Source organism: Sinocyclocheilus rhinocerous, unplaced genomic scaffold (genome assembly GCF_001515625.1).
Source record: "Sinocyclocheilus rhinocerous isolate Xijiao unplaced genomic scaffold, SAMN03320098_v1.1 scaffold1049, whole genome shotgun sequence".
In the NCBI taxonomy this organism is placed as follows: Eukaryota; Metazoa; Chordata; class Actinopteri; order Cypriniformes; family Cyprinidae; genus Sinocyclocheilus; species Sinocyclocheilus rhinocerous.
In genome coordinates, this window is record NW_015652136.1 from 1075638 (window position 1) to 1088477 (window position 12840).

Sequence of the window (12840 nt, forward strand, 5' to 3'; positions counted from 1 at the left end):
AGATCCGCGCGTCTTCACTCCACCAGGCGGCACGTGACTCTTATTTGTAAGCGCGTTATATTTATAGTGATGAATAATGCTGAATATAAACAGTGTCACAGCTGATGTTTGAGCTGCTGTTTTACAGTGTCAGTGAGAGTGTTAATGTGTAAAATTGTGAAATCGGCTCTGAGTGATGTGAGGAATATTTACATAAATTTGAATGTATTATTTGCATATAACCTACAAAAGCATATAGCTGATAGTCATATTGTATAGCGCTTTGATAGAAACTAACTTATATTATTCTTTTATTTTATAATTCTTTGTTAGATGCAAGTTGCGGGAGTAAACACCTTTTCTCTTTTAAAGCCCCGCCCTCTAAATCGACCTCAGCCAACCCGATGTCAGAAACCCCTGCACCCAAGATGACTGACAGGCAAAGAGCGTTTCTGATTGGCTGCCAAAGAATCGTGTGTTCTCACAGAAACGAGTGTAATTTTGTTCGCCACCTGTTTTACTGACATCTATCAGATAATAAAGACATTTTGCATGTGATATATTACAAAAAAAGGAAAAAATGCATCATAATAATCTGGTCTTTAATCATGTTCTGAAAACGTTAGCACAAAAATGGTAATTATACATGGTTCATGGAACATTTCTCTGAAGATTTTAGTTGGTTCATCTAACGTAAACGTTACTTCTTGTTTCAGAACGTTCAGAGAACATTCAAAAGCAACATTCCCATAATGTTTGCAAAATGATCAAATGGAATGTTCCCTTAAAGGGGTTACATTGTCTTCTTCTCACTATAGGCCCCGCCCACTGTTTCCTATGCATTGACGGTATGCAAATCATAACAGTGGCTGATTACTGAGAAGCCTTAAAGGACACGCCCCTTAAAGGGGTCATATGCTGCGATTTCAAGTTTTCCTTTCTCTTTGGAGTGTTACAAGCTGATTGCGTTTTATACAGAGGGTCAGAATGAGGGTCGAAAATTAGTTTTTTGTTTTTTGTGCAAAAAGCTTTATTAACATAAGCAAACCTCAAGGAACATTTTAAAATAATGAAAAATCCATGTCATGACCCCTTTAAGAAAACTTAAATCATTTTAGATTAGTTGACTTACAAATTGTAATTTGTTACTGATTTCGTACATGTAATCAGCTACTGCTGATATGATTTCTGATATGATTTCTGTATCATTCAGGATCCATGAGGGCTCCAGCATCAGCGCGCATGCGCGTGTGGACGCGTCGCGCAGCTCGAGACATGCGTGATCTTCATGAGCAGACGCGCCGCACAGCCGTGACGCGCTCCGCTGCGGAGGATGTCCGTTAGCGCGGCGGCGGCGGCGGCGGAGGACGGAGGCGTCAATAAAGTCCAGGTCAAGCGACAGATCAGGTGCATCGTGAAGGATCTCGAGAACATCTTGGGAGACCTGAAGGACGTGGCGAAGGAACTCAAAGAGGTGCGTACCGAGCGTTATAAGCGCCGAGTATGATGATGATGATGATGATGAAGATGAGCTCATGTCCATCGAGGCCTCGTGTAAACATGACATTTACTCTGATGCTCGACATCATCATCATCATCATCATCACAGACCTCTGGGCTTCATTCGTGTGAGTCAGATTCAAAGATTCGACTCTTTCCTGACGCTCATGTGATTGACAGCTGTCACTCACTCAGGATATTAACTAGAGCAGCAGCATTCTCAGTCTGCTCTTATGTCTCATATTAAACATTTACGCCATGAAACAAGACAGATGAGTCAGGATGCGTTTTATGATCTCGTGTTCCGCTGTTCGCAACATTGTTTCAAAGCAGCTTTACAGAAAACCATGTTAATGTTAATAATATCTTAATATCTTCATGCATTATAGTCGCATTTATCAGATTAGAGCTGTGCATTAAAAGAGTTACATTTTGCGATTATATAAACAATCAGATGAGATTCTTTACAAAAGTGTACTGTATGAACCAAAGAACGTTCCCATTAAGTTATACAAATTTCGGAATGTTCTCTTAAAGGTTTTTCAAAATGTTTTTTCTTGGTTATATGAGCGTTGATAGCATCACGGAGACGTCTGCATTACATCTGCAAGACGTGTTTTTTAGAGTGTTTGCTCATCTGCAATACATCTATAGGATGTCTGCTATCAGATGTCAAACAGACGTTTATTAGATGTCTTTAAGATGATTTAAAACTGACGTCTTACAGACGTGTGTCAGATGTTTGTACACAGCAGATGCTTTCCAGATGAAGCGATCTTTAACAGACCTCTTGCAGACGTACGTGTGCTTTCTTACATTTGATCATTTCCAAACATTATGGGAATGTTACTTTTGAATGTTCTCGGAACGTTCTCGTCTGCTATCAGATGTCAAACAGACGTTTATTAGATGTCTTTAAGATGATTTAAAACTGTCGTCTTACAGACGTGTGTCAGATGTTTGTACACAGCAGATGCTTTCCAGATGAAGCGATCTTTAACAGACCTCTTGCAGACGTACGTGTGCTTTCTTACATTTGATCATTTCCAAACATTATGGGAATGTTACTTTTGAATGTTCTCGGAACGTTCTGAAACAAGTAACATTTAAAAAAAATAAAACATTATGCAAACATCCAACCTAAGCCGTTTAAGGAAAATAAACATTCCGCGAACAACGTATAAATAACATTTCTGTGAACATTATTAAAGTTACTTTGAACGAACATTACTGGTTCATAACTCAGAAGAGCATTCACTGTTAGCTGGGTGTGTGGGTAAAACGTTCTCAGAATGTTCTGGCAAGGTTCTCTTAAAGTTATGAACAATTGTTCTCCCAGTAACATTAATAGAACATTTGTTCAAAGGTGCATGTTCTCAAAATGCATCGCACAGAAATGTTACACATCGTTCTAACATTTTTTTAAATGTTGCTACTTGTTTCAGAGAACATTCAAAAGTAACGTTCCCATAACGATTGCAAAATGATAAACTGAAATGTTCCCTTAATGTTTGCATAACCAAGGAAAAAAACGTTCAACGATGTTTTTGAACGTTCAGAAATAATGTTTAACGAGAACATTAGCAGATCATATTGTTAGCTGGGAAACTGCGTATACTTATCGTAGCTGTAGATTGGAGTTATGGATTTGTATTGTTTGTTCAGGATTATGATCGAGTCTGAAATGTTTGCAGCTCTTCATCACGTACAGTATCTGTTCATCATGATGATGCTACAGTATTTATGGAAACACAAGTTATGAACCAGCAACGTTTACAGAACGTTTGTTCATAGTTATCTGGTCTTTAATAATGTTCTCAAAATGTTACCACAAAAACGTTACTTATACACAGTTCTAAAACTGAAATGTTTTAGTTGGACGTTTTTTAAATGTTGCTACTTGTTTCAGAATATTCAAAGAACATTAAACAGTAACGTTCCCATAATGATTGCGAAACGATAAACCGGAATGTTCCCTTAACGTTCATATAACCAAGAAAAAAAACGTTTATAAAAACAATTTAAAAAATGCACGTTTGAACGTTCAGAAATAACTTAATGGGAACGTTAGAAAAACTATTGTTAGTTTGGAACATACAGCACACTCTCGTAAAGTGATATATCGCAAATCTCATCTGCGTTATTGTTTATATCACCGCAAAATGTAACTATATTATTGCACAGCTCTAATCTGATAAATGCGACTCTAAGGCATGAAGATATTATAAACATTAGCATCATGGTTTTCTGTAAAGCTGCTTTGAAACAATGGTATGAACATCAGAACACGAGATCATAAAACTAGTGGTCGACCGATATTGTTTTTTTGACAGCCGATATCTTAGAGCATGGTGGCCGATATCATTTTTATTTATTCTAATTAATATTTAAGAAATTTGAAATAATTTTAAAATGATAAATGTGTAAAATAAGCATACTTGTACTTTAGATGACAACTACTTGATTCTTGTAATCCTCAAAATAAAAGTTCCACCTTGAACACATCGGCCAAACAGAAAAACTTATCGGCCGATACCGATATTTGAAAAATGCCAAATATCGGCCGATATATCGACCTTGGCAATATATAGGTCGAACACTACATAAAACGCATCCAGTTATATCGCAGTATATATACAGTGGTGGCCAAAATCATTAGAACACTAGTATTATCAGCAGCTAAAAATGTGTTTAAGTCAGTTATTTCTATCGTTTGCTGTAGTGTGTCAGTAGGAAATATCGGTTTATCATTCATTTGGCCATTAATTGTAACAATGCAGTGAGATTTGAGATCTGATCATCATCAGTCTGTCTGGAGTCACATGAAGAAACAGAACAAACTGAGACACAATCCAGAAGAACTGACGCTTCTAGAAACCTCCTGCAAAGCTACAGAGAAACTCTGCTCAAGTGCACCGAGGGCAAAAGCTGCTTTAAACACAAAGATGCTCACACCAAATATTGATTTAATTTAGTTCATAGAAGCTAATTGATAAAGAAAATCTATTTATGACATTATTATTGACAGCATCCTCATTTTACATAATTTTTACACAAGTGATAGATAGATAGATAGATAGATAGATAAGATGCTAAGGCGGTTGCTAGGGTACCCGGGGCGGTTGCTAGGGTGTAGCTATGTGGTTGCTAAGGTACCTGGGTCCTTTTACACAAGTGATAGATAGATAGATAGATAGATAGATAGATAGATAAGATGCTATGCGGTTGCTAGGGTACCCAGGGTGGTTGCTAAGGCGGTTGTAGGGTACCCGGGCGGTTGCTAGGGTGTAGCTATGCGGTTGCTAAGCTACCCGGGTCGGTTGCTAGGGTGTTGCTGTGCGGTTGCTAGGGTACCTGGGGTGGTTGCTAAGGTGTTGCTATGAGGTTGCTAGGGTACCCAGGGTGGTTGCTAGGGTGTTGCTATGTGGTTGCTAGGGTGCCCGGGGTGGTTGCTATCGTGCTGCTATGCGTTTGCTAGGCTACCCAGGGTGGTTGCTAAGGTGTTCCTATGCGGTTGCTAGGGTACCTGGGGCAGTTGCCAGGGTGCTGCTATGTGGTTGCTAGGCTACCCAGGGTGGTTGCTAAGGTGTTGCTATGCGGTTGCTAGGGTACCTAGGCCGTTGCTAGGGTACCCAGGGCGGTTGCTAGGGTGTTGCTATGCGGTTGCTAGGGTACCCATGGCGGTTGCTAGGGTGTTACTAGCATGTTGTTAACATGATTAGCATGTTGCTAGCATCAAACTTTTCACAGTACTGTAGCTTTGCAGGTAGGTTTCTTGAAGCGTCTCGGAGACATTGCCAACATTTTTTAGCTGGTGAAAATACTAGTGTTCTAATCATTTTTTTCTTATGCACGTTCATCTCGTCTCACGTCGGACTCTTCTCAGGTGGTTGAGGAGATCGACTGCCTGACGTCTGATCTCCGTCTGGAGGAGGATTTGACGGACAGCTCCAAGACAGACACGCTCAACAGTAGCTCCAGCAGCACCACCACGGCCTCCAGCGTCAAGATCTACCCCGAGGAGACGCTCTTCAGACCTCCAGTTCATTTTGCCCATCAGGTTGTTAAAAGCATCATAAAAATCCAGCTGTTGTTGGCTCGATCCTCTCAATATTACACACATTTCTCATCTTATTCTCAGTGGACGCTTTTCACAGACTGTGACGCTTTTCCACAGTTATTAACATCATAAATCTACGTTTTTTATTTAGTTTTTTTTTTTTTTAAAGATTATGAATTTCTAACACTATACTTTGTTTTTCTGACACTTCAATAGAATTAGAGTAAACTAGTTAACGCTGCTGTGTGAGTACAGGAGTGACGGATAATTTGCCATCTGTTATATGCAATTAATTCAATGAATCCAGCATTGATCAGTGTTTCACAGCGGCAGGTTGAACATGTCTAATACAGGGTTATTATCGTCAACTAAAACTGTAACAAAAATTTTAGCAATTACTTGAAATAAAAACATTTACTGAAATAAATTATAAGTTTTATTTCAGCCAGTTTCACAGACAATACAATAAGAAAACAGTTAAAAAAACAATAAAAAAAATCATTACTTCAAATAAAAATATTTAAAATAATATACATTATATTTCAGCTAGTTTCCAAGGCAACACAATTAAAAAATAATAATAATTACTTGACGTGAAAAAATATAAATTATTATTTCCGCTAGTTTTTCCAGGCAACAAAATGAAAAAAAAAAACAGTAAAAAGTAAAAATAGTTAAAACAATTAATTACTTAAAATAATATACTTTTTATTTCAGCTAGTTTCAAAGGCGCTATACCTCATTTTTATTTTAGTTTCAGTTAAAATACTAAAATAACTCAAACTATATATGCAAATAAAAAACTAATACAAAATTTTTAAAAACGACAAAATTACTAAAATTTTAAGTAAAATTAAAATGAACAAAATGTGAAAAATTCTAATTCAAAAGCTATGATAGCACACTGCAAAAAATGATTCTCTTGCTCAGTGTTTGTGTCTTGTGTTCTAGTATAAATATCTAAACATTCTTGAATCAAGATGCATTTACTGTACAAATACAATTATTTGAGATATTAAGTCTTGTTTTCTAAAAAATTCTCAGGTTTCAGGAAAGACGTCAGCGTCTGTAAACATAAACACATTTCGGCGTGTGTTTTCAAAGATCTGTAGGAGGACAGAAATCAATATTCTCATGAGCGTGTCCTACACAGCAGCATCTCATTCACATCTTCTTCTTCTTCTGTCTGTGATGCTGATGCTTTCTCTGTTCCCTGCAGCTCATCTTCATCTCATCACGCTCGCCGTTCCTGACAGAAAGAGGTGTTCTTCACAGCGGAGCCAGAGCATTTGATCACATCACCCTTTAAAGAAAAGAAACCAAAAACTACTAACAATCCACCGCGAAAGACACATTCAGTCCAACGCTGCCAGAGAATCAGAAGTTTGTTAAGGACCTTCTATGTTTTTGTAAAGAAAGCCTTCAAATACAAGAAGCATATTTTTGATATTTTCTAAGATGATTTTAAAGATGTCACGCAGTATATGATGGAAAATGTATTTATGTACTGATTAAAAACATGAAGTCATCTGCACGTGTCTTTATTAAATCACAGATGAGTTTGAGTTTGAGCTGAGAGAATAAATGATGAAAGCGGACAGCTCTCGTTAGTAGAGGTTAACCATCACTAGTAGTGCTAGACTAGAGCTGATAGTGAAGCACGGTTATAATATAAAGTGGAGTGTGTGTTTGTGTTTGTGGAACGTTCCTTTGGAAATGTAACAGGTTACAGACTCACAAGTTACAAGTTATTTAAAATGCAACAAGTAACAATTACTTAAAGTAATGTAGCTGATTACATTTGATACTTTTATACAATTCTAAAGAATGTTTTCAACTGTGTAACATTAACTCAACACTGATTACTGTCAGACTTTCACAATCCTTCATCACTTGAATTAAGATTATAAAAAATTAATTTTAAAGCACAGCCACCGCAAAACCAGATGAGATCGCTCTGAGGTTAAATACAGATTTAAAATCATCTTAAAACAAGTAAAATATCTGCTAATGGGGCAAGAAAAATAATCTTAATTCAAAAGCTAAACAAGATTATTTTTCTTGCCTCATTAGCAGATATTTTACTTGTTTTAAGCAAAAACTAACAATTTTTTTTTTTTTTTTTACAGAAAACAAGACTTGATATCTTAAATAATTTCACTTGTACAGTAAATGCATCTTGATTCAAGAATGTTTAGATATTTATACTAGAACACAAGACACAAACACTAAGCAAGAGAATCGTTTGAATCATTATGAAGAGAAGGACAGACGTGATATTCTCAGGTTTCAGGAAAGACGTCAGCGTCTGTAAACATAAACACATTTTGGCGTGTGTTTTCAGAGATCTGTAGGAGGACAGAAATCAATATTCTCATGAGCGTGTCCTACACAGCAGCATCTCATTCACATCTTCTTCTTCTTCTGTCTGTGATGCTGATGCTTTCTCTGTTCCCTGCAGCTCATCTTCATCTCATCACGCTCGCCGTTCCTGACAGAAAGAGGTGTTCTTCACAGCGGAGCCAGAGCATTTGATCACATCACCCTTTAAAGAAAAGAAACCAAAAACTACTAACAATCCACCGCGAAAGACACATTCAGTCCAACGCTGCCAGAGAATCAGAAGTTTGTTAAGGACCTTCTATGTTTTTGTAAAGAAAGCCTTCAAATACAAGAAGCATATTTTTGATATTTTCTAAGATGATTTTAAAGATGTCACGCAGTATATGATGGAAAATGTATTTATGTACTGATTAAAAACATGAAGTCATCTGCACGTGTCTTTATTAAATCACAGATGAGTTTGAGTTTGAGCTGAGAGAATAAATGATGAAAGCGGACAGCTCTCGTTAGTAGAGGTTAACCATCACTAGTAGTGCTAGACTAGAGCTGATAGTGAAGCACGGTTATAATATAAAGTGGAGTGTGTGTTTGTGTTTGTGGAACGTTCCTTTGGAAATGTAACAGGTTACAGACTCACAAGTTACAAGTTATTTAAAATGCAACAAGTAACAATTACTTAAAGTAATGTAGCTGATTACATTTGATACTTTTATACAATTCTAAAGAATGTTTTCAACTGTGTAACATTAACTCAACACTGATTACTGTCAGACTTTCACAATCCTTCATCACTTGAATTAAGATTATAAAAAATTAATTTTAAAGCACAGCCACCGCAAAACCAGATGAGATCGCTCTGAGGTTAAATACAGATTTAAAATCATAATAGCTATGATGCTGTTTTTTAAATCAAATCTTTGTGTAGTTATGACTGGAAACACTGGCATCTAACAGTTAATCTTAAAAACATAAAGCATGCACATAAACCCAAATAGAACATAAATCAGTTATTGAATAAGCATGTGTCCTAAACTCCTGAAACATTAGTGTCTCATATTTTAGAGCAGTTGATGCAATTTATGAAAGAATGCAATTAAATCTGTATGCATGTGAAAATATTCAGATGTAACCTTTTTTGCAATCGTTACATTTATTTTGTAATTGAGGAGAGAGATGTTTTCACCTGCTGGACCAGAAAGAGCTGAGAGATGCACACTGAAGAGCCAGATTCTGTGACGGTGAGATATTAATATTCATAACCTGTGTGGAAGGCTCATGGGAAACTGTCAACATAGCATTTAGTTAACCATCATTTAAAGTCAACATTTGATGCCACCATGACTTTTCCATTCTTATATGGGCTTTTTCCATATAATATATCATTTTTACTAGAGACTATCAAATGTGTATTTGTTTTAAAAATGCCCATGTCATTATATTTAAGATTGAATTCATTTCCGTGTCTCTTCCAGGTCTAGAAACAACACTTTTGAAAGGAATCTTCCTCATGTGGTTCTTCAAAGACATAAAACAGTTGTTGAGGAATATCTTGATTTGTTTGTTTGATTCGTCTCATCTCGAGGCTGATTTAAAGGCTCATGTCATTTGATTATAACAATGCACTTCCGTTTCAGGTCTCTCGTCCCATGATGCCGTGCTGCTGAGAGCGGGAGAGCGGGGCATGTTGTCACACAGTTCACTGCAGTGTTTCTCAGGTCGGGTTTGTTCTCGATTAGTAACAAGCTCGAATATTTATTTATTTATCTTTTATTTTAGCCCCACTGAGATAAAAGAAATCTCTTCTTCCAGGGAGTCCTGGCCAAGATGAACGTACAAAAATTTCACACAAAATTTCACAAACATACACCTCACAAGACATAATTATATAGAACCAAAGCAAAAACAATAATCATAAATCAGTAAATGAATTAAAACAACAACTTGGTTCATTTGCTAAACACTGCACTAAATGTTTCTAATGGAGTTACATATGGGGCATGTTGTCACACTGTAAATAACGCTGTCTTCTGATTCAGACTGTATTGCAGGTCATTCATGTGTTTTCCGCAACAGCTGAATCACATGCTGTTAAAAAGTAAAAAGGTAATTGCAACTTTTTACATCACAATTCTGACTTTTTTTTCTTATAAATCAGCGACAATAAGTAGTAATTTTGAGATTATTCTGAGATTTTTCTTGCAATTCTGAGTTTTTATTTTGCAAATCTGTTTTTCTCTGAGTTTACATCTCGCAGCTCTGTCTGTTTTTGGAATAGAATAAGAAAAAGTAGGGTTTTGGAATTAAAATAAGAAATATCTTGATTTTTTATTTATTTTTAAGTTTGGTTTGATTTGCCCTGTTTTAAATTATTTGAAATGATTATTAAAGTCACCTTGAAGATCTGCTTGAGAAACACTGATCTGAAGGCTCGCTTTATTTTATTTTGATTACCATGACTGTATTTTTATGTTAGTTTTTGTGTTTCATAAGTGTTTCACATCCGGTTTTCACTCCACTAGACAGGAAATTTTTTTGCTGCTGTCTCTTTAAATGTTCTATGCAAATGAACTCATTTCTGATTGGCTGTGTGTGAATGATTGACAGCACTGTGCTCGCACTCTTCCACGCTTATCATTAGTTAAAAAAATTAAATCTGTTCTACTTCATGTTTCTCACTTCGTCCTTTAGCCTGCTGCTGTTATCGGAATACATTATTTAGAATACAATATTTTATCATTATGTCATGTCAGTAAGCTTTATTTGCCCGCGACCCTGGCTCTTGAGTTTCTGGCACGTGTGATTTCGTAAAAGCAGCCGTCCCGAAGCCAAACCTGTCTTTGTTCTCACGGCATCCAAATTACAGAGATCACGGAGCTGCTGCGACCGCTGGAATGAGCTTCTGCCATATCTGACATCTCAACATATTTATGAATTGTGCAACAGAGACGCACGTGGCGTTCGATCAGCAAACGCTCTCTGTAGGCCTCACGTTCGCTGCCACGTCGCGCGGAGAGCCATAAATGGATATAGATCCATAGATCTGCTCACAAACCAAGCATCAACAAACACAACGGAACCAAAGATTAACTGAGTGTCACAGAATCATCATGCAGCAGAACTGAAGCCACAGCGAACACATTTAGCTTATGAAAACATTGTTTCGAAATGTCTCGTTTTCTTGTAATGATATTATAACATTATTTAAAGGTTACAGAATGTTTCTTGCAGTGTTCTAGTAACTTTATTCTCACCCAAAATATACAATTAACTGAATGTTTGTTTTTAATAATCTAAGAATGTTAAAATGTCCAGGTTCCTGGTTATGGTTAGAACTTAAATTGTTACAAAACGTTTATTAGAATGTTCATCAAGTACAAATAACGTCGTACACTTCTTAGTGTTTTTGTCTTGTTTTCTAGTAAAAATATCTAAACATTCTTGAATCAAGATGAATTTACTGTACAAGTAAAATGATTTATGATATTATGTCTTGTTTTCTGTAAAAAAATATACAAATGTTGTTAGTTTTTCCTTAAAACAAGCAAAAATATCTGCCAATGGGGCAAGAAAAATAATCTTGTTTAGACTTTGAATTAAGATTAATTTTCTTACCGCATTGGTAGATATTTTTGCTTCTTTTAAGCAAAAACTAACAATATTTTGATTTTTTTTGTGTGGTTTTTTTTAGAAAACAAGACTTAATATCTTAAATCATTTTATTTGTCAAGTAAATGCATCTTGATTCAAGAATATTTAGATATTTATACTAGAACACAAGACAAAAATAATTTTTTTGCAGTGTAAGGACGTTCAGAGAATGTTGTTCTAAGAATATTTTCTCTCAACATTATGAGAACGTATACAATAGGCTATAGTTTGTGATCAAACTTTGATGTTGGCTTGAGAAAGCCAACATGGGCAGCTTGAAGCACAAATCCAATATAAGGATCCACATCTGATTTATTTCTTAACAGTTAACTTGAGACACAAACAACTGCTTTCGAGAATATTCACCAAGAAATCATGTATTTTGACATGATCTTGTATGTATTTGTCCATTCAAGCGCTAAATGAAGCGAGAGTGAACGTGCAAGCATTGTCAGAGATGTCTCTAAGTCAGAAAACAGCTGTCGAGCACTGACTCTTTCATGTGTTCTTGTGCTTGAATAATGTCAAATCGCTTGAATGTTTTAATTGGCAAGGCTGAAAAAAACATGTAAATGATAATGTTTTCATTATTCTAGAAACCTTGCAACAGACATCGGTGTTACACGGTGTTTGGTCATACATCGATTACACAATTGGCCCCCACTGTCATTTTGCTTTTTGATGGAAATAAAAATCATTAAGTTCAGCTGGAAAACATACGCTACAGTACTGAAAGCGTCTGCTCTGCTCCATGCAGCCAGGGTTGCGAGACAAAACTAGCCTATACCAGTTAAAGGGTCCATTTTTGGAAATTGAGATTTCTACATCATAATAAATATCTGAATAAATAAGCTTTCTATTGATGTATGGTTTGTTAGGATAGGACAATAAACACATTATAAATGTTAGAAATGTATTGCAGAAACACATTACAAAGACTCTGAAGTATGTAGTACTGAATTGTGGAGTTAAAGGTCCCCTGAAATGCTTAGAAACACGCAGCGTTACTCTGTGTTGACGTCATTTTAACTGAAACAGGAAGACAGGGCGGGGCATATCAAGCAGCCCCGCCCCTTTTTAAAATAGCCAATAGCGTTCGTTTATATCACAGTTTGGGCTAGAGCCCTTCAGAGCCGTTGAGCTCCGTAAAGCTGCAGGGTATGCCAGCCACAATCTCATCCATATTGCTATAAAATATAGCATTCTGTGTAGAATTCAAATAGCTCCGATACATTTTGTGGTCTGCGGCGACTCGCGCATGTGATCCGCTCCGTGCTATTGTGTCTCTGGATATATACAGAGTGTGTGTG

General features: G+C 36.4%; 1 protein-coding gene across 1 annotated transcript; it reads left to right on the forward strand.

The window, feature by feature from the left end:
* The first annotated feature begins 1256 nt into the window (after positions 1 to 1256).
* Positions 1257 to 6848, forward strand: LOC107713553 (protein Largen-like). The gene is made up of 3 exons (XM_016519101.1): positions 1257 to 1453; positions 5366 to 5539; positions 6759 to 6848. Exons 1-3 carry the CDS (start codon positions 1313 to 1315, stop codon positions 6846 to 6848), a joined length of 405 nt encoding a protein of 134 aa, XP_016374587.1. The 5' UTR covers positions 1257 to 1312.
* Positions 6849 to 12840: the final 5992 nt, after the last annotated feature.

Excerpts from the sequence above, each read along its gene's own strand:
- LOC107713553 (XM_016519101.1), top strand. The coding sequence starts at position 1,313 with ATGTCCGTTAGCGCGGCGGCGGCGGCGGCGGAGGACGGAGGCGTCAAT. Across the intron at positions 1,454-5,365 it reads TGGCGAAGGAACTCAAAGAG|GTGGTTGAGGAGATCGACTG; the intron begins GTGCGTACCGAG and ends GACTCTTCTCAG. Across the intron at positions 5,540-6,758 it reads CAGTTCATTTTGCCCATCAG|CTCATCTTCATCTCATCACG; the intron begins GTTGTTAAAAGC and ends TGTTCCCTGCAG.